Source organism: Notolepis coatsorum (genome assembly GCF_963971535.1).
Source record: "Notolepis coatsorum genome assembly, chromosome: 1".
In the NCBI taxonomy this organism is placed as follows: domain Eukaryota; kingdom Metazoa; phylum Chordata; class Actinopteri; order Aulopiformes; family Paralepididae; genus Notolepis; species Notolepis coatsorum.
Genome location: NC_140165.1, coordinates 26,010,244 through 26,034,864, shown reverse-complemented (window position 1 = coordinate 26,034,864; position 24,621 = coordinate 26,010,244). Strand labels below are relative to the sequence as shown.

Below are 24,621 nucleotides of genomic sequence, written 5' to 3'. Positions count from 1 at the left end.
AACTTTTTTAATAATGCTATGAGGAACAGTTTTATATTAACCATATACAATATGTACTGTATATGTTTTACAATATGTATATATGGAGGAGGATGGTACAGTAGCTTCTTATTGGCTATACCTCCCAGCCCGATTCAAATTGGTGACTTTAAAAGCACCACAGCCAATAGGAGTGCAGTATTTTGGAAAACATTAGCACATTAAACGTCATCGGATCTCAGCGTTACATCGTAGCAAGCTAAATATCTCACCATCTAATGAATATAACTTGTGACATTTTAAAATATTTGAGGTGTGATATGTTGAGTCTTTGTTTAATAATTCCAAAAAAAACTAAAACTTTCTGCCATGTCTGGAGATTAAACCATACAGTTGAATATATTCGATGCGTTTGGGCACCACTGGCTTTTGTCTACATATCTAAAGTAGTTTGGTGAGAGCTCCTAGTGCGTGCGTGTTAGTGGTCGACCGATATGGGCTTTTCATTGACCAATGCTATACCGATATTTACTTAGAGCAGGATATAATGACCCCCCCCCCCCTCAATCTGATAAAATTGCTGAATTTAAGTTTAGCTTAAATTTTTCTTAGGGTTAGGACAATATTTAGGACAAAATATTGCTAGGTCTTAGATATAAAATATTGCTGTTTTTTTTTTCCGCTGCACTTTGGAGCCCTATTTAAGCCCTTTCCGGGTAAGCTAGCATGATATGATTGACATGATAAACAGATTCCTAAGTTGTGACCTCTAGTTTCACATGATGCCATTAAAATGAGCTGCTGGAGCCTGAGGAAGATGGTAATGCTGACGGGGCCGATATCGAAATGTGATATCGTCCGATACAGATCTTTTTTTAAATGGCCAATATCTAACTGGTATTGATCGGTTGACCACTAATGTGTGTCTGCACCTACTAATCTAGAGGGCGAAGCGCTCCTAGAGGGTGTGTGTGTCTGCACCTACTGATCTAGAGGGCGAAGCGCTCCTAGAGGGTGTGTGTGTCTGCACCTACTGATCTAGAGGGCGAAGCGCTCCTAGAGGGTGTGTGTGTCTGCACCTACTGATCTAGAGGGCGAAGCGCTCCTAGAGGGTGTGTGTGTCTGCACCTACTGATCTAGAGGGCGAAGCGCTCCTAGAGGGTGTGTGTGTCTGCACCTACTGATCTAGAGGGCGAAGCGCTCCTAGAGTGTGTGTGTGAGTTAGGACTGTCCCCTCTTACTAAAAATTCCACGCTGAATGACTTATTTCTTGAAAAGTGATCATCAGCACATCTCTGGTAAGCACTGGGTTTAAAAATGATAAGCACATATCTCTGGTACTACATAACTGTATGTGGGGAATATGGGGGGGGGGGGGGAGGGGGGTCCTATGACTATTATTTCACTAAGAATTTATTCAGCTGAAGACAGCCCTTGTGTGTGTGTCTAATGTCAACTGATCAAGAGGTTTCTAGTGGTGCAAAGGGGCTCCTAATATGCACACGTGCGAGTGTGTGAGTGAGTCAGCATCTACTGTATGAATGCAGAGGTTCTAATGGGCCCCTGCAGGGACTCATCACTCTGGGCAGAATGTGAGCTGGTCTCTCTGGTGCAGGAGGCGGGCCGGGGAGCGGACCCTCAGGGGCGCCAGCAGAGGGGTGGCCATGAGGGGCGAGCCCTCCAGGCTCTGGGCGATGTAGTTCCTCAGGGAGCTCTTTACCTCCGCCTGCTTGCCCACGCCCACGATGATCAGCTTGCCGTCCTGCAGGCCCACCAGGGCGTGGCTCTGCTCCTTGGTGACCGACACGCAGCGCACCGGCACCCGCATGGCCATGGGAGCCGCGCAGAGCTCCAGACTGGGGAGGGAGAGAGAGAGAGAGAGAGAGAGAGCGAGAGAGAGAGAGAGAGTGAGAGTGGAGAGAGAGAGAGAGAGAGAGAGAGAGAGAGAGAGAGAGAGAGAGAGAGAGAGAGAGAGAGAGGGGTGGATGGTAGAGAGGGTGAGGCAGTGAAGAGCAATAAAGAGTTTATGTTAAAGGGAACTTCATTAAGAATTCATACATGTTATTCCTGTGGTCTAAGTCAGTATACAAATATCACAAGCCATGGAAATAACCTTGTGATTCTTAATCTGAGTGGTGTTCTCCTTTGGTTGCCGGAAATGGAGATCTACGTTTTTGTCTCTGTATTTCTTTTATTCGCTATTGCCATTCATAATTCATTGGGGCAGCCTGTGCATGCTGTACTGAATGTGTCTGAGATCGCAGACGGTCAATACCGCCACCTACCGCCTTGCGGCCGCTATTGCACTCCATTTGAAACGATGTAGTTTGTTTTCTGGGCCGAGCTGAGCCATCCGGGCAGGGTTTAAATACTCTGGCAAGACAAGCGCTTACAACGATGCATCAACTAGGCTCGTTCATATGCAATGGCGGATAACGTGGGACGGACTACCGCGTCCAGTACATGGAATGGCGATCAGATAATTGGATAATTTTTTTTGCATTACATCAGAGACAAGGTACGGACAGTATATATCCAATCTCGTGTTGATCTGATATTTCTTTCTCCCGCGATCGAAGCTGTCTGTGTGGAATGTGTGTGTGCTGTTTCCCGTTGGTCACATCACAGCACGGAGGGGCGCACTGCTCCAAGCCCCCTTTCATGCGTGCATGAGGAGACATAATAATGATAATCTAGCGTTGATTTCAGGAAGATTCGATAATCAGGCGAAAAATGGCAACGTGATAAGTGGATTTAACTAAAGGGCTGTTTTTGCGTCTTTTCCTGGGATTACTCAGAATCACTCAAACTATACTCATATTCATAAAACAGAAATGTACGGATGAAAAAATTATCTGTTTTTTGCATGTTGACCAGAAGAAACTCACTGACAATCGACAATGTTATTAGATCCATAGCTATAATATTTAATATGGTTTTAGCACTCGCAAACATGGCATTCTCTCCATTGAACAAAGCGCTGGCACAAACGGCCATACGCCCACAGCGACCTCCGGCGGTCAATGTGTTAACGAATAATTCTGTGGTTATTCTAAAGAGTAACATGGGTAATTTTTCTGCTCCTAGTGGCTGATGGTGGTTTTAGTGGTTTTACCCTGATGCACACTATGCCCCACCCAAATCTGTGATGTCAGAGTGCCTCTTTTGGTCTGTCAAGAAAAAAACATCCCAGGTTTGGGTGGGGTAGAGTGCATAGCAGGGTGCAAATATCAACCACTAGGAGCAGCAAAGGGACCAACAAATTCAAAGATCGACAAGATTTCTGTCTGAAACGGAATGGTGTCAGAAAAGATGATAGAAATACGGACACATACAGAGTCCCGTCTTTCAGACATAGAGACGGACAGACACACAGGTGAGATTTACCTGTATAAGTCTCGTATGGACAGACACACAGGTGAGATTACCTGTATACATCTCGTATGGACAGACACACAGGTGAGATTACCTGTATAAGTCTCGTATGGACAGACACACAGGTGAGATTACCTGTATACATCTCGTATGGACAGACACACAGGTGAGATTACCTGTACAAGTCTCGTATGGACAGACACAGGTGAGTTTACCTGTACAAATCTCGTATGGACAGACACACAGGTGAGATTACCTGTACAAGTCTCGTATGGACAGACACACAGGTGAGATTACCTGTACAAGTCTCATATGGACAGGCACACAGGTGAGATTACCTGTACAAATCTCATATGGACAGGCACACAGGTGAGATTACCTAAAAAATTTCATCAATGACAAAACCGAGGAAAACAAAAATAAACCACGTGAACTTTGGAAATTACTCAACAATCAACTAGGCTGCAGTAAAAAACTCAAAACCAGGTTCTCAAACATAAACATAAAGACGGACAACACGCTCATCACAGACAAGCTGGATGTAGCCAATTACTTAAACACTTTCTTCACAAACATAGCCACAACACTGGTAAACAAACTACCCTCCCACTCAGGGCAGTATGGGGTAGAACACATAGTAGCATACTACAAGAACCTAGGCGTCCACAAAGACGACTTCAAACTGGAAATAGTAACTACAGATGAGGTACTCAAAAAACTGAGCGCCCTCCAACCAAACAAGGCCACTGGCCATGACAACATCCCCTCCAAATTCCTCAGAGACTCAGCAGCAGCCATCACCCCAGTCATCACACACATAATAAACCTCTCCATAAAACAGGGACACGTCCCCAAGGACTTCAAAATTGCGAGAGTAACACCCCTGCACAAAAAGGGCAGCAAATTAGACCCGGGTAACTACCGCCCTGTTTCTATCCTTACATCCATCTCGAAAGTCATGGAAAAAATAGTATACGAACAGATCGAAAAGTACCTCGCGGAAAAAAATCGAATCTACGAATTCCAATCTGGCTTCAGAACATCCCACTCCACTGACACATGCCTTCTCTACTTGAACGACCACATCAAACAAGAGGTGGACGCGGGCAAATACTGCGGCATGGTCATGCTGGACCTACAAAAGGCCTTCGACACTGTCAATCACACCATTCTGATTGACAAGCTAAAAGCAATTGGTTTTGATAGTTTATCAGTGAGCTGGATACAATCCTACCTGGAGGGGAGGGAACAGATGGTGGAAGTAAACGGTACACTATCCCCCCCCCTCACAGTGAGCTGTGGTGTTCCACAAGGAAGCATACTAGGACCGCTACTATTCCTAATTTATGCAAATGACATGTCGTCAGCTTGTGACTGCAACTTGTTCCTGTTTGCGGACGACTCAGCCCTGCTGGTCTCTGACAAGAACAAGTTACAGGTTGAAAAAGCCCTCAGCTCGGAACTAGGCAAAATCTGCATATGGCTCGCCGACAACAAACTATCATTACACATGGGCAAAACAGAGTCCATTCTCTTCGGTTCAAATAACAAACTCAGCAAGACCGACGGCTTCTCGGTTACAGTGGGTGACAATATTATCACAAGGAAAGATGAAATTACCTACCTGGGTTCCATCCTAGAGGCTAATCTTTCCTGTGACAAAATGGCATCCAATGTAATAAAAAAAGTCAACCAACGAACGCGATTCTTGTACCGGATCTCCTCTCTGGTAAACAAGAATACCCTGAAGACTCTAGCAGGAGCACTCATTCAAGGGTACTACGACTATGCTTGCACCTCATGGTACCAAAGCACCTCAAAGGCACTAAAAAACAAATTACAAACATCTCAAAACAAGCTAGTCAGACTACTACTTGACCTGACTCCTAGAACCCACCTCACCCCTGCCCACTTTGACAACCTAGGATGGCTTAGAGTAGACGACAGAGTACAGCAACTTGCAATGGGCCTGGTCTACAAGATACACTACGCGACCAAGGTACCCATGTACATGTCAAAATACTTCCCAAAGGTCAGTGAATACCACGATCACAACACCAGAGGGAGCTCCACAAATCATGTAAAACCCAGATTCGGCTCAAACAAGGGACTAAACACGTTTCGCAATTATGCCACATCAATGTGGAACGCCCTGCCTAAAGCTGTAAAGGAATGTGAATCACTACCCACCCTCAAAAACACTCTCAAAAAACACCTACGTGAGACTGCAATTCGAAACTGGCCCCTACAAATGTCCTAACCTAGTTGTACAGTAAATGACCAAGTAAGGCTTTGTCAATATTCCAATGTACAGTGTAAAATGTGTGTGTGTCCCCTTCCCAACCCCCCCCCCCCCCCCCACCTCCAATGTACAGCCCTCACCCAACCCACCCAACCCCACCCCACCCAACCAAGCTCCTCCAATGTACAGTTTCTATGCCAAATGTATATACACTCCTTTTCTGGACACTTTTGTATCACAAACAGTACTGTATTTGCAAATCTGATATGTCATAAATGTATAGATGTAGCAGTACTGTCTATCTGTATGTCATGTATGTCATATATGTTATGATGAATTGAAAATGGGGGACCCTGATGTAAACAAGACGAAAGTCTTTCTCTGGTCTGCATCCCCTTAACAATTGTATGTATTGAGCTGTACTGTACTGTACCCATTCTGCAATCTGTTAATAAACTTTTCAATCAATCAATCAAACCTGTACAAGTCTCGTATGGACAGACACACAGGTGAGATTACCTGTACAAGTCTCGTATGGACAGACACACAGGTGAGATTACCTGTACAAGTTTCGTATGGACAGGTAGCCCTGTTCACTTCCCAGCACCACGTGTTCCCCAGAGACACACATGTCCGTGACCTGCTCCTTCAGCGGCTCGCTGTGCAGATGCTTCCCGTTGACAGAGTACAGGTGGAGGGTGTTCTTGTCCTGGAGGGTTAGAACACAGACATACCTTAGGTTTAGGGTTAGGTTTGGAGTTAGTTTCAAGTTCAAGTTTCTTTATTAGTTGTCATACAGAAATACAGGATACTTTTGTATGAAATGCTTCTTTCTGTTTTGCTTCTGAGAGTGTGCTAGGTAAAAATAGATCATTATAAAAAGTATAATAAGTAGGGATGTCCGATATTATCGGCCTACCGATATTATCGGCCGATATTGGCATAAAAATTTGATATCGGAAAATATCTGTATTGGTTTAAAAAAAAAAAAAAAAATGTAATTTATAAAAATTGTACATTTATTTAACCTTTATTTACCCAGGCAAGCAAGTAAGAACCAATTATTATTTTATTTATTGTCAAAGTATGCATAATGTTGTGTTAATTACACGACAAGAGATATGTAATGTTAATTACCTGAAATTATTCCGTTTTGGGGGGGGGGGACGGGGGGGGACCCTGCATATATCGGTATCGGTTGATATCGGTATCGGAAATTAAGAGTTGGACTATATCGGTATCGGTAAAAAAGCCAATATCGAGCATCCCTAATAATAAGAATAAAATAGAAAGTAAAGTACTTAAACAAGTGTAAACAAGACAGAAATGTTCAATAATATTATGTACAATATACAATGCAGAGTAGTTGCAATACAATATAAATGGGATGAGGTAAATGGGATGAGGTAGCTTGTGGTGCAATATACAATGCAGAGTGTTTCCAATACAATATAAATGGGATGAGGTAAATGGGATGAGGTAGCTTGTGGTGGTAGGGTAAGGTGCAAGGCTTGTGCAATGAGTTGCCAATAATATAATATATAAATATAAAGTGTGTTAGTGTCTAAAGTGTGTAGAGTGGGTGCTACAGTGAGTAGTCCATTTAAAGTGGGTGTGTACGTGTGGGTGTGTGTGCTGTGAGTGTGTTTGATGTTTTGTTACATAGTGTTAATTGTCATTGAGCATCCTGATGGCCTGGGGATAGAAGCTCTTTCTGAGTCTCTCTGTGCTTGCCATGAGACTCCGGTATCGCTTGCCTGACCGCAGCAGTTCAAAGAGGCAGTTGTAGGTTTATGTTTACGTTTGGGTTTAGGTTTGTGGTTACATTTATGGCTAGGTTTGTGGTTATGTTTGTGGTAACGTTTAGGGTTAGGTTTGGAGTTAGGTTTGGGGTTATGTTTGGGGTTATGTTTGGGGTTAAGTTTATGGTTAGGTTAACCCTAGCCAGGTTGTCTATTACACAGAACTATCTGGGAAGTCAATTTAATGTCCTCAATAGTCTCACAAGTATAGTAAGAATGTGTGTGTACTATTTGTGTGCACCAGTACATGCGCATGTGTGTGTGCGCGCACGCGTGTTTACCTTGAGCGTGGCCTTGGCCTCCAGGCAGCTGTGGACCAGCAGGTGTCCCTCCCAGGACACGGCCAGGTGGAGGATGGAGGGCGGCAGGGAGCTGTCGCAGGGCGGCCGCAGACGGCGCATGTACTGACCCCGCCGCACCGTGTGGATGATCACCGTCCCGTCCTGGTGGCCAGGGGGGAGGAACACACCTTGAACATCCCTTCCACATGCATTTCAAACTCTTATTGAATAATCATTTGTATAAATATGTTTTTTTTGCTACCAACTTCTTCAATGAACTACTGAAAATGTCTTAGCAGCATCTATACACTTTTTTTTTTATATATCTTTATTTCGAACATGTAAATACAAACAAAATAGAACAAAAACAAATTATTAATCTCTTGGGGCGGCTACGTGGCGTAGTGGGCAAGGCGCTCGCCACGAATGCGGAGACGCTGGGCTCGCCTGTTCGAGCCCAGCGCTCCACATTGCTTTCAGTTTAGCTGGTCGTTCATACTAATACACATTGGCCGTATTAGGGGGTGGGAAACTGATGGGTGGGGATCGGGCGTTGTGGACAGCGACTCCTACAGGTCGGTTGGTGCGCCTGCGCAGTAGAATCAGGAAGTGTCGGGGGCAGCGTGAGCCTCCCACGCGTTACTCCTCGCCACTGAGAGATCGAGCTGCGCAGGTGAAAAGATGCGACTGCTGTTACCTCAGGTACCGGAGGGGACTTGTGCTATGTATGACTTAGTCCACATTGCAGCCGGCTTGTGGGAGGCAAGAAACAGCGTTCGTGACAGGGGAGGGTTGAATTGGATGATACGAAATTGGGATGGGAGAAAATATAGAAAATGGGAGAAAAAGTGGATACAAAAAATAAATTATTAATCTCTAGCAATGAAATAATATTAGAATTATTTTAAACCCCAAAAAAAGAACATAAACTAAATTTACATGTTCGAAAAGGAGTAGGAAGAAGTATACACTTATTTAATCCTATACATCAGAGAGGTGGCAGAGTGTGGACGTGGTGCCAGGCGGTCCGAGGCACATGTTTCATCATTTCCCTTTGCATTGTACTGAGAACGGCAAACCCCTCCCCCCATCATTCATATCATATTATTATTACATATTATCATACATGCATACATTCATTCATATTATTATCATACATACCTTCATACACATTATCAAACATATATACATTCATTAATTTTATCATACATACATACATTCACTCACTCATATTATCATACATACCTGCATACATATTATCAAACATGCATACAGTCATGAATATTATCATACATGCATTCATACATATATATATATATTTTTTTTGATCCACCTTTTCTCCTCCTGTTTTTCTGTGTTTTTCTCCCATCCCAATTTAGTCATGCCAATTCCCCCCCTCCCCTTCCTGGCCGTTGCTCGCATGTGCCCCCCACTGGTCGGTCTAGGGAGGGTTGATAGATACTATCACATGTCCCCTCCGATACATGCGGAGTCATCCAGCCACTTCTTTTCACCTGCCAGCGCGGACTCTCATTGTTGAGGTGTAACGTGTGGGAGGCCCTCACCATCTCCCTTCCTTGCTGTGCAGGCGCCCTGACCGACCTGTAGGAGTCGCTGTTTACAACGACCAGATTACCACCCACCGGCTTCCCTCCCGCTGACTCTGCCAATTGAGCCAATATGACGGCTGGCCAAGCCGGAGACAACGCTGACAGCCGGATTCGATACCAGTGTCTCTCGCGTTGGTGACGAGCGCTTAGTCCGCTGCGCCAGCCAGCCGCTCCATATTTATATATTTATTGGGTTGTTGTGGGCAGTGTTAATTTAGTTAACGAAAATTATGACTAAATATGGTCGTCAATGAAGCTTTTTCCCCTGACGAAAACGAGACGTTAATGGAGATCATGTGACACTAACATGACGGAATTATTCATGCAATGTCGTTGACTAAAAACGACGACACAAAATGTAATTTACAAAATAAAATCTTGCAAAACGTTTATTCAACATCAACGTCAACACTGTTTACTTGCTACTTGCTAGCTAACAGGAACTTGTTTGCCGACAGGAAAGTAAAAAACATAATGTCCGTGCGCAACCCTTATCCCCAACACATCGTTCCGTGGGTGAATTATTGTAATGTTCTGGGGTTTTGTGTGTCGCTCTAGTTGTATGGTCTTAGGGGCACCACTGTTATGCTGGGGGTATTGTTACCCCCCAGGAGATATGGGAGGACGGACCGGATGTTATGTTGTTGTTGTGAAGCTAGCGTATTAGCAGGTAGCTGTGTTGTGTATGAGAAGGAAAGCATCAACCTGTAAAACCCCATATTGAGCTGGAAATAAAGCACCATACAGAAAAGGAAACACTCCTCTTTCTTCCCTACATTACTGCAAGACGGATTGCTACATCATGTTGATCCACCACAATAGAACACATTAAATAGCTTACATAAGTCTAACCAGCTAGCACTAACATTAGCTCTTTTCTTTTGTTTAAAAAGCTCATGCCAACTTATGAGGCTGTAACTGAGTGGCGAGACTAAACAAAAAAGACTAAATCGAAACTAAACAAAAAAAGACTAAAACGAAAATGCTCAGACCTGTAATTGACAAAAACATGACTAAACGAAAAATAGATAAAAGGTGACTAAATATGATGAAAATGAAAAAGAGCATTTGAGACATGACTGAGACTAAAACAAAAATAAAAAATAGCTGAAGAAATTAACACTGGTTGTGGGTTTGATTGGTGTTACTGTTTGTTTGGTATATTAATGTGTGTAGGAAACGGTTAATTAATTGATGTGTAGCACCCGTTTAGTTTAGTTAATTAATTATGTGTGGCACCTGTGGAGGGGGAGGAGTCCAGGTGTTCATGAGGGCTGCATGGCCCAAGGAAGTGGTTCTTGCCCTGCATCGGTTACACTGAAGGTGACTGAGGGAAGTGCCGTGGGTGTATCGTTAGTCTGTTTGTCATTCTGTGTCGGGCTTCACCTGCTTAAAGGTTACAGAAGGTAACTCGGGAAGCGTCGCACAGTAAGTGTTTGGAATATCATCATGGCGTTATTGTGAAACGCATCTGAGGTAGTATATAGTATTTTTGTTATGTCACTGTTTTTGAATGTCACCTCTGCATGTTGGGAGGCCGGGCAATAAAGCAACACCAACACCTTTTATTCCGACTACGCCATCATTTGTGGGAGTTTGGAGGGGAGCGGAAAAAGGACCCCGTCACAAAGAGAATCCTACTTCTGGTCAAGCCAGGTGTAGAAAGAAGACTGAAGTGTGTGTGTGTGTCTCACCCTGGACCCTGACACCGCCATGTCCAGCTCCGTGCTGATGCTGACGCTGAGCACCTCGTCAGTGTGTCCGTACAGCACCTGCACCGGCTTGGGACACAGGCCCACCGGAGCCCCGCCCTGACCACACAGAGGACACATGGAGGGATGGCAATTAATGTAACACTCAGGATAATGTGTGGGTTGTATAAAGGTGGTGTAACACTCAGGATAATGTGTGGGTTGTATAAAGGTGGTGTAACACTCAGGATAATGTGTTGGTTGTATACAGGTGGTGTAACACTCAGGATAATGTTGAGTATCATCAGGCATGCGTTGCTCATGGGACGGGGTTGCACGCCGTGCAACCAGTCTGTGAGCAGAAGCACGCGCACGCACGTGCACACAGGAATGCACTGCACTCGACTGATGCGCCAACTCGCTAAGTACTACTTTGCATAACAATACGGCCGGTCGTCAGGTGTGTTCAAATACGTTCTCAGATACATTCACACAAAACTTATGAATGAAATGTGTTACATTCCATTCGTAGAGGCAATTAGGCACCGTCTTTAGTCTGTGCAATGCGAGGGAACATCTATGCGCATGCGCGGGAGCGCGCACGTGCCGTCATTAAAACATAGTGCAACCAGTCGTCCCATGAGCAACGCATGCCTGAGTATCATTAAGTATCTCGAGGCTGGGGGGGCAGCATGTCCTCTTTTTTTGGAAATCAAAATATGGTCACCCTACATAATGTTCCCGGTGTGTGGTTAGCTTGAGGGCGCTAGCACTCAGCTCTCATAATGTTCCCTGTGTGTGGTTAGCTTGAGGGCGCTAGCACTCAGCTCTCATAATGTTCCCTGTGTGTGGTTAGCTTGAGGGCGCTAGCACTCAGCTCTCATAATGTTCCCCGTGTGTGGTTAGCTTGAGGGCACTAGCACTCAGCTCTCATAATGTTCCCCGTGTGTGGTTAGCTTGAGGGCGCTAGCACTCAGCTCTCATAATGTTCCCCGTGTGTGGTTAGCTTGAGGGCGCTAGCACTCAGCTCTCATAATGTTCCCCGTGTGTGGTTAGCTTGAGGGCACTAGCACTCAGCTCTCATAATGTTCCCCGTGTGTGGTTAGCTTGAGGGCGCTAGCACTCAGCTCTCATAATGTTCCCTGTGTGTGGTTAGCTTGAGGGCGCTAGCACTCAGCTCTCATAATGTTCCCTGTGTGTGGTTAGCTTGAGGGGGCTAGCACTCAGCTCTCATAATGTTCCCTGTGTGTGGTTAGCTTGAGGGCGCTAGCACTCAGTTCTCATAATGTTCCCCGTGTGTGGTTAGCTTGAGGGCACTAGCACTCAGCTCTCATAATGTTGCCCGTGGTTAGCTTGAGGGCGCTAGCACTCAGTTCTCATAATGTTCCCCGTGTGTGGTTAGCTTGAGGGCGCTAGCACTCAGCTCTCATGAATGAATGAATGAATGAATGAATGAATGAATGAAAACTTTATTTAACAGATTGCAGAATGGGTACAATACAGTACGGCTCAATACATACAATTGTTAAGGGGATGCAGACCTGAGAAAGACGTTTGTCTTGTTTCCATCAGGGTCCCCCATTTTCAATTCATATAGACATTTATGACATACACAACATACATGACATTTATGGCATAGGGACATATAGGTATTTAGTACTGATACATTTGTGACATAAACGGTATTCAAATATACAGTACTGTTACCCCTAGATCCTGACAGAGTATATATGATGGGGAGGGGACTGTACATTATCATCCCCGTGTGTGGTTAGCTTGAGGGCGCTAGCACTCAGTTCTCATAATGTTCCCTGTGTGTGGTTAGCTTGAGGGCGCTAGCACTCAGTTCTCATAATGTTCCCTGTGTGTGGTTAGCTTAAGGGCACTAGCACTCAGCTCTCATAATGTTCCCTGTGTGTGGTTAGCTTGAGGGCGCTAGCACTCAGCTCTCATAATGTTCCCTGTGTGTGGTTAGCTTGAGGGGGCTAGCACTCAGCTCTCATAATGTTCCCTGTGTGTGGTTAGCTTGAGGGCGCTAGCACTCAGCTCTCATAATGTTCCCCGTGTGTGGTTAGCTTGAGGGCGCTAGCACTCAGCTCTCATAATGTTCCCTGTGTGTGGTTAGCTTGAGGGCGCTAGCACTCAGCTCTCATAATGTTCCCTGTGTGTGGTTAGCTTGAGGGCGCTAGCACTCAGCTCTCATAATGTTGCCCGTGGTTAGCTTGAGGGCGCTAGCACTCAGCTCTCATAATGTTGCCCGTGGTTAGCTTGAGGGCACTAGCACTCAGCTCTCATAATGTTCCCCGTGTGTGGTTAGCTTGAGGGCGCTAGCACTCTCACCTGCTGGAGAACCTGCCACACCATGCAGGTGGTGTCTCTGGAACCTGATATCAGATGGATGCCACAGTGGTCTGTCGAGAGGCACGTGACGATGTCTGCAGGGAGACACACACACACACAAACACAGTTTGTGATTACAGACTACTGCTGTACACTCACATGAAGACACAGAGCCTCTAAGCCGGCAGACTGTAACGTAGGCCATGACACAACGTGTACCCACCCATGTGTTTGATGTGCTGTCCGATGGTCTTGCCTTTGACCAGAGAGGTGACCCGCACGCTGTTGTCCCAGTGGCCTGCGCTGAAGAGCAGCTTCCCGTCGTGGGAAACCACAAACAGGCCTGACGTCACCTCGACACCTGGGGAGAAGGGCCCTGACAGGAGGCGCTGGGTTCTGGAGAGGAGGAGGAGGAGGAGGAGGAGGAGGAGGAGGAGGAGGAGGAGGAGGGGGAGGAGGAAGAAGAGCAGAGAAGGGGCAAGCAGAGAGATTTTTTTGTATAGATGTTGTGCTGAACAAGTCATGTCAGTCTGATGGAAATTGCAATATGGCCTAGAGCAGTTGTTCCTAATGTTGTGGTTAATTCTAACGAATGTAAGAGATAGGGTTAGGGTTCAATTTAGTCTACTACCATTCGTTTTTATTTAATTTTGAACATTTTGAATAGGCAATTTTGGCAAACAGTAACCTTTTTTTTTAAACGTTTTGAATAGGCCACTACGAAAGAAAAAGATTACTACTATTATTGTCGACACGGAGAACACGTAGAAAGTGGGTCGTTTAGTCTACACATCCCTAGTTTGAACCCAGGACCTTCTTGCTAACCACTGTGCCTCCGTGCCGCCCTGTGGCTGTATTGTGTAGATGGGGAGCAACACTGCAGCTTTAATGTCTTTGGGACTGAAGAGCTACACGCCACCGGAACAGGCTTTTCCCCGACAGCAATCTCCCTCCTCAATAAGCCCAGATAAGCCTATGATGTCAACACCAGACGGGATATTTGATCTTTTCATTTGTACAAAGAAATCCAATACTTATGTTTGTTTTACTTATTTAGTTTGTCTTCTTCTCTCTTTTGTGGCATTGTGAGAGGTATTGATTCTGACTATATCAAACATTGGGCCAGACGATGTGTGTCTGTGTGTCTTCTCACTTGGGGTTGGCCACGGTGGGGTCCTTGAGGAACGTGAAGTAGTTGGAGATGTTCTTGTCGTAAGGCAGCCAGCCGTGGGTCCCCAGCAGGTTGTTCTGACTCACAGTCACCTGGGCACAAGGCGGGAGCAGAGAGGGTCAGCTACCAGCTACACCGGTAGTTACAGCTCAGCCACTAATGGCTGACTCAAGATTATCAGACAGACATACTAAATGGTGGCTTGTTGTTTGACACTTGGGAATAGTTATTATTTAGACATTTAGTTGATATTTTAGTAGGGAGGGAAGCTAGCTCCTTGTGTTATATTGTATGTCGGTAGGGAGGGAAGCTAGCTCCTTGTGTTATATTGTATGTTGGTTGGGAGGGAAGCTAGCTCCTTGTGTTATATTGTATGTTGGTTGGGAGGGAAGCTAGCTCCTTGTGTTATATTGTATGTCGGTGGGGAGGGAATCTAGCTCCTTGTGTTATATTGTATGTCGGTGGGGAGGGAATCTAGCTCCTTGTGTTATATTGTATGTCAGTAGGGAGGGAAGCTAGCTCCTTGTGTTATATTGTATGTTGGGAGGGAGGGAAGCTAGCTCCTTGTGTTATATTGTATGTCGGTGGGGAGGGAATCTAGCTCCTTGTGTTATATTGTATGTCAGTAGGGAGGGAAGCTAGCTCCTTGTGTTATATTGTATGTTGGGAGGGAGGGAAGCTAGCTCCTTGTGTTATATTGTATGTCAGTAGGGAGGGAAGCTAGCTCCTTGTGTTATATTGTATGTTGGGAGGGAGGGAAGCTAGCTTCTTGTGTTATATTGTATGTCAGTAGGGAGGGAAGCTAGCTCCTTGTGTTATATTGTATGTCAGTAGGGAGGGAAGCTAGCTCCTTGTGTTATATTGTATGTTGGGAGGGAGGGAAGCTAGCTCCTTGTGTTATATTGTATGTCAGTAGGGAGGGAAGCTAGCTCCTTGTGTTATATTGTATGTTGGGAGGGAGGGAAGCTAGCTTCTTGTGTTACATTTGAACAAAGTTTGTTATAACAATTAATTGATTGATTGAATGGGATGGCAGTAGCCTTAAAAGGAGCAACAGGCGGCATTGATTTTCGGCAGAACTTATTGGAAATATTTTCAAATCCTTCAACAATTCAACAACGCCCCTTCCCAATCAGAACGCATCAGGATGCCTCCAAAGCCACGCCTTGCTAGGTAGCTAGCAGCTATGTGTTAGCAGCAGGCCTTTGTGTCCGCGTACAACTGTTATGCGCATAACAAGCGTGCGTGTCACTAGAGGGTTTGATAGACAGCTTGTTCCAATCATTTGACTTGGTTGTTCGTTTGATTGGATGTCGTCGTTTTAGCTCCTGCCCCTCAACGGCATGACGTCTTTTAATAAAACATTTTACTTTACTTGTCACCACCTTACAGAGGGAATTACCCCAATGTCCGGCTAGTTATAACAAGCACGTTACATGGCCGGCACTTCGGCCCTGGAGTGTTAGGAGAACGCTCCCCTGTACTCTACTACGGTTCAGATTAATACAGGAAAAGGTATACATTGGTCACCCGCCAAAGTGGCTGGTCAGAGTGACGGAGTTACACGCCACTCCCGAATTCTAGCCGCATTTGGTGGGTGTTAATGTCAAGCCCTGCTGATCACGCTGCTCGCCACTAGGAACACAGTTATCAGTGACTTACCCAAGTGAGCTATTGACATTATTTCAGTGGAATCTACGTTTTTTGTTAGCATTTTCGCCTCATCTCATTTGAAATAATTAGCGTAGCAACAAGAAAGGCCGACATTGGACGTATGCTCTTAAAACCACAATTGACCAATCTCAAACCCCAACAACATTTGTCAGAGGGAAGCAATAGTTGTGATTGGAGGAAAAGAGGGCAGGGCTTGAGATAGGTCAATTATCGTGTATCACTGTATGTTCTTGGTGGCAATTAATATCAGACTGCATTTACGTTTCCTGTCCCTTGCTTGTTTGTAGACGTAACTCAGTTGTGTGTGTGTGGTGTGTGTGTGTGGAGGGGGGTGTGTATGTGTGTGGAGGGGGGTGTGTATGTGTGGGGAGGGGTGTATGTGTGGAGGGAGTGTATATGTGTGGTGTGTGTGTTGTGTGTGTGTCTGTGTGTGGGGAGCGGTGTATTATGTGTTGTGTGTGTGTGGTGTGTATGTATATGTGTTGTGTGTGTGGTGTGTATGTATATGTGTGGTGTGTATGTATATGTGTGGTGTGTGTGTGTGGGGGGGGTGTGTGTGTGGGGGTGTGTGTGTGTACGTGTGGGGTGTGTATGTGTGCATGCGTGCGTGCGTGTGTGTGCGCGCGTGCGTGTGTGTGTGTGTGTGGTGGGGGTCCTGCTCACCATGGTGTCCGGGCTGCCCTGGGTGATGAAGGAGTGGGACTGGTTCTTGGGGACGACCGCCTTCACTAGAGGCACGTTGTCACTGATGCCCTGCAGAGAGAGTGACCCAGAGTCAGGTGCACGTACTGTACATACTGTATGAGAACAGGGAGCTTTCACTGTGTGTCTGTGTGTGTCTGTTTGCTATTGAAGTGCTATTTATCCACAGTTGTTTGTGTTTAGATGCATTCATATGGAAATATGAAATATAAAAAATATACTAAAATACTCATACTAAGATATTACACTGTTGTTTCCTTCTGTATGCTCTCAAAAAAATAGACAGAGAAAGAGAGGGAAAGAAAGAGAGAGAGAGAGAGTGAGACAGACAGTGAGAGAGAGAGAGAGAGAGAGAGAGGGGGAGAGAGCGAGAGAGAGTGCGAGAGAGAGAGCTCCAACCTCTACAAAGAAGGACTTGAGTTCGGTGAGGTGTTCGAAGATGCTTAGAGGACAAGTATCCAAGCGAGCGTTCCTCTTCTCCACCTCCTCCTGGGAGAGACGCACAGGGTGGGGCTCCTGGAACAAGTGCAGTCAGATGTTAGGGGAAAGAAATCCATACAAATCCATACAGTGATATATTGTGATATTTTACGTGCCGAAACTATATGGATGTAGTGACGGCAAGTATCGATATACAGTAAGAGGTATTGTTATTAGCTGCATTGCTTTGACCTTTTTTCCTTATTCTTTGCATTGCTTTTATTCTGTCATGTTATGCTCATTCTATGTCTATTTTACTGCACTGATGGGCCTCTGGTGGTGTTCCTACGAGGAGACTACCGTCTCTTCCTTCCTCTCTAGTGATCTCTGACTGTTCCCATGAGGAGACGACAGTCTCTTCCCTCCTCTCTAGTGATCCCATGAGGAGACTACAGTCTCTTCCCTCCTCTCTAGTGATCCCATGAGGAGACTACAGTCTCTTCCCTCCTCTCTAGTGATCCCATGAGGAGACTACAGTCTCTTCCCTCCTCTCTAGTGATCCCATGAGGAGACTACAGTCTCTTCCCTCCTCTCTAGTGATCCCATGAGGAGACTACAGTCTCTTCCCTCCTCTCTAGTGATCCCATGAGGAGACTACAGTCTCTTCCCTCCTCTCTAGTGATCCCATGAGGAGACTACAGTCTCTTCCCTCCTCTCTAGTGATCCCATGAGGAGACTACAGTCTCTTCCCTCCTCTCTACTGATCCCATGAGGCGACGACAGTCTCTTCCCTCCTCTCTAGTGATCTCCGACTTTTCCCATGGGCCAAACCGAGCTGTGTAGCATATCCTGTGTATAATCATTTTTTTATTGAATTTTTTTTGTGTTATCTTTTCCTCCTCCTTTTCTTCATTTTTTCTCCCATCCCAATGTTAGTCGTTATGCCAATTCCAAATCCCCTTCCTGGTCGTTGCGCACTTACCCCCCCCTACTGTCGGTCTGGGAGGGCGGAGACTATCACATGCTTCCTCCAACACATGTGTAGCCAGCCCACCGCTTCTTTTCACCTGGCAGCGCGGACTCTCACTGAGAGAGTAACATGTGGAAGGGTCACACTACCTCTCCCAGATCCTTCCCTCGCTGTGCAGGCGCCCCGACCGAACTGTAGGAGTCGCTGTTTACAACGACCAGGACCCCCCCTCACCGGCTTTCCCACCCGCTGACACTGCCAATTGTGTCAGTATGGACAGCCGACCAAGCCGGAGGTACCGCGGCAGCTGGATTCGATCCCACTGTCTCTGCGGTGGTAGACAGACGCTTAGTCCGCTGCGCTACCCGGCCGCCCGTATAATAATTTATTACAGCTCTGTAGTATGAATACATTTTAACTAGGACTGGGACTTTATCGCATTAATTTCGATTAATTAACTACAGAAAGAAGTAAAAAAAAATGTATGTATTTAATCGCATGATGATTTTTCTTTATTGTGTAAGAATGCTACCTTTCAAAGGAGACCAGACTCATGTATGTGCTATAAGTATAAAATATAATAAATCGCAAATAACTTTTTTTCTTAGTCTGGTTTGTTCATAAAAAATAAATGTCAATGGTCAACTGTTCTGGAATGTACTTGAAAGTACTGTTTTACTTTTACCTTGAAAGTGCTTGAGTTTAAAAAAGGTCCTTTGCGCTATATATATATTATTCCTAAAATTGCTGCACTTTGTTAAAAATTGCATTGATCTGTTGGTCTGTGTAGTAGCTAATACAGGATTTTGCTGCTTAAACGTATGTATAATGTATATTCATTGATTCACTCTTATACCAAAATTCATTTGAATTTTTTTTTTTTTGCTTTTCGCATCAAATATTGATATGCGATTAAAATGTGATTAATTTCGATTAATTACCGGTAACTATAAAGTCTCGAATTAATTCGATAATTTTTTTAAATTAAGTCCCACCACTAATTTTAACGCATAGAGAGTCAAAAATCGAATTGTGACATCAAAATCTAAATACATATCGAATCTGAAACTTAGTGCATCGTTACTCCCCCACTGGGCAGCAAAACGTTCACACCAAGATATTGTTTTGAGCACGGAAAAGTTTATCGTGAGTCGTGACTGAAAAATCAACCTACAATTCCATTTGTCGCAACACCCGTGTTTTCCTCATGGTTGGTGTGTGTGTGCGTGTGCGTGTGTATGTGTGTGTACCTTGAGCAGCTGGCAGGGGGTCTGTCCAAAGTTACTGATCATTCCTTCCAGGGCCTTGCGCTCTTTCTCGTCAGTGATTGCATCCAGGTCCACCGCCCCTAGAATATTAGTATTATAAAAATGATTATTTTACAGTGATTACACTTGGTAGTTGACAAGTATCTTAAGCACGGGTTGGACTGGTGAGGGAAACCACATCATGTGGTTCTTCACACTTTAAATGCAACGAGCAACATGAGCCTAAACAATGCAGTATACTTCTTGTCTGACTCTGGAGAAGACGATAAGTTAATTTCCCAAAATGTTGGTGTGTTCCTTAAAGGAACACGGCAACATTATGGGAAATCAAAGTTTTCTACTGAACGCACAGAGAGGAAACTGGTATCTATCTTCTTGTCTGACTCTGGAGAAGACGGTAAGCACATTTACCATAATGTTGCCGTGTTCCTTTAGGGTTTAGTGTTTGCATGGATTTGTCATGTCGTTATTGAGCTGCTGGTGAAACATTACTCCTTCAGATTAACAAGCCTAAACAAGCTGTTCAGAATTGCCCCTTGACGATGTCACAATGGGATGAATTAGCTTCGATTAATCAATTAACAGTGCTTTTTGGAGCCAGGAACACTGCCTACCTAATGTACTGCCCAGTTTGTAATTAGTTTACTCTTAGATGTGGGGTATTAATATTTGGTGTGTTGCTACAGCCACCAAATCACTGTGTTCAATACAAGGGAAGAAAGACGGGCTGGAAAATATATATTTTTTTATACATTTAATTTAGACTAGTTTCTTTGCAAAACAGGTAAGAAACATGTTCCACAGATTCAAGGAACTCATATACAATTGTTGAAAAGATACATACTGGTGATATTTCCCCTTTAAGTTAAAACATACTGAATGTTTTAAAAAGGTCTCAGAGATTAGGCTGAAACAAGCTAGATATATTGAAAGAATAGCACTTGTTTTTCAATGTGTACATAATGTAAATATCTGTAGATGACTCTGACAGATCTATAGATCTTAAAAGAGGAGACTAGGGCTGTTCGATGGGCACGGGATTCGAATGGGAAAATAAAATTTGAATATAAAAATAAAAAATATAATAAATTTTTTTTATCCCCCCTCCCACCTGCAAAATCTTGCGCCTCCAATGCAATGAACGAAGGTTGCAACATAATTATGTAATGTAATGTTGTTGGCTGTGTAACGGAGAGCAACCGCCCAGGCAGCGCAGCTCCCGACTCATTATTAATTTAATTAATTAATCCAATCCACTTTATTTATAGAGCACATTTAAAAACAACAAAGTTGACCAAAGTGCTGTACAAGTGCCACAACATAAGATAAAAAAAAAATTATAATAAAAATAAATATTATACATTTTTAATTTTTTATTATTTCTTTTTATCTCGAAGCTTTGAATTAAAATTGAATCTCGGCCCCGAAGCTTCGGTTGCCATAAAAAGATTCGAAGGTCAGCCCTAGAGGAGACAGCCAGTGTGTGTCTTCACTCAGCTAGGCGGTGGGACAGCCACAGACAGGCCCTGCTAGAGATAGAGCCAAGGTCATCGGCCGAGGTGTTAATATCAACAGTCAGATAGGGAAGGGAGAAACTGTTGCTATGGGGAGAGATAGAGAAAGGATGTTAGAGTGGGTCAGAGGTGACAGGAGACGTAGAGACGTTGTTGCTATGGGCTATAAGCCGTCGCTAGGGACTATACCTTATAGTTGGGAGCTCTTCCGGTTTGACTCAGACTAGGACGCAAAGCTGACACGAAGGGACGTTGAGAGAGAGACAGCAGAGATCCCTTTAGGGGGAATGCCATGAGATCATTAGCTTTGGCTAACAGGGAAGGCTTTTGGCTAACCACTAGGCCTCAACCATCTTCGAACTGATAGCAGGAGAGACCGGTAGATTTAAGGAATTCAATAGACCTTCAAAGACTTTTCAGAACTGTTTTCCATCTGGTACAGAAGCTATGTTTATGGAAATAAACATCAACATCAAGGAAAGGTATTACGTTTCCAGTGTGTCGTTTTCTTCTGAGTCGGATGCAGTAATGGGGTAGAGAGAGGGTATCAGTCAGTACGATGAGTAAGACATAAACACAACGCAGACATCACGGGAAACACAGAGAGATTACTGGCTGAGAACCTGATTATCTAACATGTTACATAACTTCTCATACAAGCTGTCAGTTTGAGGGCCTCACCTTCATAGGTGCAGTAGTAGAAGACATTGAGGGCCTCACCTTCATAGGTGCAGTAGTAGAAGACATTGAGGGCCTCCACCGCTGCGGGGCCCTTCTGCTTGAAACCGAAGATCAGATCGATCCACTCCTGCAGGTGCGCCGATACGTACTCAGACTCCTGTCACACACAGGTTATAAAAACACATAACACAGTAATACATATCTCAGTAATACATACTGGTACACAGGTTATAAAAACACATCTCAGAGGGGCGCTCTAGTAGCACACCATGTAACGCACTGCGTCGCGAAACGGCCGACCCGGGTTTGATTCCCGGACCCGACGTCCTTTGCCGAATGTCTTCCCCTGCTCTGTCTCCCATTTCCTCCTCTCCCTCTACTAGAGCCGCGTTCACGGAATCGCGGACGGAATCGCGGAATTGAGCAATAAAAATGGAAACAAAAAAATATAATTAACACTTTAATCGCCGGGAACGCCGTAACTCGTCTTTGCTCGCCATGCTCATTCTGCCGAAGACGCCGTAACTCGTCTTTGATATCAATATTTCAAAAATCTGTGATCGAAATCATATTTCTCCTCCGGAGACATGAGATGTACTGGTGAGCTCCACTCAACTGTCTAACGGTTCAAGAGCGCCATCTGGTGGCCGATCGGCCAAGAGGGAGGGGCACGCCAAACAGGAAGTGCTCATCCATATTTCGTCCAGGCACTCGCGATCGTTAGCCGGACTCCATCTCAACACACTGGATAATCAATCGCTCGCCCTAACTCAATAAACAACGTTATTTGGACGTATATAGTATTATACAACCTGGAAATGGTTCATCTATATCAACATCCCATAATCGAAAACTGTCTACTCCAAGCTGATCGTCCAACGGCGCGAGGAACATACGGTAAGATCCAGCGTTATTTTCTAACGTGTTTCATATAAACTGCTCTGATGACCATATGACCCACACTAGACGAATGATATAACGTTGCCCACGGAATTATAAACGACCCCCCGCCCATCCGGTCAATATCAGATGATACGTAGTAACTTCTAGAAGTACCTCCAGTTGAAATTTTTCATCTGGCACCGATCGCTACCAAACTGTATTTGATCATCAATATAATGCATTTGGGGCTATAAATAAAGTTCTGGAGAAAGCTGCAGAAAACGATAAAAACATACTTATACTTTAGACCATATTTTAGTATGAATATGTGAATGAAAAAGTATAACGTTGCTACACCCTGAACAATGGATATAGGACATTGAATGGGCCATAATAATGTCAATTTAGCAATAGAATTTAAAAAGTTATAGCCCTGCAAATAAGGGGAACTTCTCCATAGACAAATAGAGCTGGCTAGGGATGGTAAATTATGAATTTAACCATGGCGATCAAAGTGTTAAAATACTTTTTTATTTTTATTAATGTTGTGGGACTTGTACAGCACTTTGTTCAACGTTGTCAGTGCTGTAAAGTTTAAACCTTTTTAAATCTTAGACAAACAAAACACTTTGCTTTCATGAAATATTGTAAGCCGTCATTTGAGGCTTTATAAAAGCAGCACAATGAACAAAAATCTGTCAGTGCCGAGTCCGACCTCATCTTAAATAACAAACAGCATTGCTTGTTGTAGTTAACAAAGAGAGGCAGAGTTGATTTTGCACAAAAAAATAAGAATATATCATTATTATTATTTTTTTAATAATACAATTTTATGTTCATATTCGAATCCCATGCCCATCGAACGAAGCTTCGAAGTATTTAAGACAGTCCTATTAACCCTTTATTCGCCAATGACGTGTTACCACGTCATTCTCCGCCATGCGTAATCTGCCAATGAGATCTTTGAGATCAATATTTAAAAAATCTGTGATGGCAATCATATTTCACCCACGGAGACTTGAGATCTCCTGTTGATCTCCTCTCAACTCTCCAACGGTTCAAGAGCGCCATCTGGTGGCCGATCGGCGGATCGCCCAAACAGGAAGTGACGCGCCGGAAGTGGTGCTCATCCATATTCGGTCCGGGCACTCGCTATCGTTAGCGGGACTCCAGCTCGACACACTGGACAGCGATCCGTTGCCAATAACTCGATAAACAACATGATTTGGACGCATATAGCATTATACAATCTGGACATGGATCGCATATATCAACATCCCATAATAGCGAACTTTCTGCTCCACGCTGACCACCCAACGGTCAGAGGAAGCTGCGGTAAGTTTCAGTGTGTTTGAATATTATGATCCATATAAACTGCTGTGATCTATGTATCGCCCATACTACATGAATGATTTAACGTCGGCCATGGACTTATAAACCCCCCCCCTCCGGTCACCAGCAGATGATGAGGCATGACGATTAGAACCTTGTACAATTGAACATTTTAATCTGACGTCAATCGGTATCAAACTACATTTGATGATATAATATATGTATTTATAGCTATAACTCGCGTTCTGCAGAATGCTGCAGAAAACGATAAAAACATAATACTTTAGACCGTATTTTAGTATGAATATGTGAATGAAAAAGTAGAACGTTGCTACATCCTAAACGATAGATACTTGACGTTGAATGGGCCATAGTAATGTCAATTTAGCAATACAATTAAAAAAGTTATAGCCCTGCAAAGAAGGGGAACATCTCCATAGACTTACAGTACTGGCAGACAGTGGATTAAGATCAGAATAATCCCTGGCAGATAAAGGGTTAAATGGACTGTTATATCTTATTAAATTGTGGACATTTATTCATTCCCACTTATTAAACACTATTTCTGATGGTAAAATGCGCGTACAAAGCAAAATACAGAATTCTGAAATATTAAAACGGAAAAAACGGAATTTGGAAAAAAATAAAATGGAATTTGGAAAAAAATGTAACGGATTTCATATGGCT

At 44.2% G+C, this 24,621-nt stretch overlaps 1 protein-coding gene across 1 annotated transcript in view; it reads right to left on the bottom strand.

The window, feature by feature from the left end:
* Nucleotides 1–14,469: 14,469 nt before the first annotated feature.
* The window catches only part of nbeal1 (neurobeachin-like 1), a gene marked incomplete at its 3' end in the record, with an annotated part of 156,290 nt that continues 146,138 nt past the window's right edge, over nucleotides 14,470–24,621 (bottom strand). Inside the window, 5 exon segments of the mRNA XM_084319022.1 lie at nucleotides 14,470–14,583; nucleotides 16,829–16,918; nucleotides 17,267–17,383; nucleotides 19,508–19,605; nucleotides 21,760–21,877. Of these exon segments, the coding sequence (XP_084175148.1) occupies nucleotides 14,470–14,583; nucleotides 16,829–16,918; nucleotides 17,267–17,383; nucleotides 19,508–19,605; nucleotides 21,760–21,877 (537 nt within the window).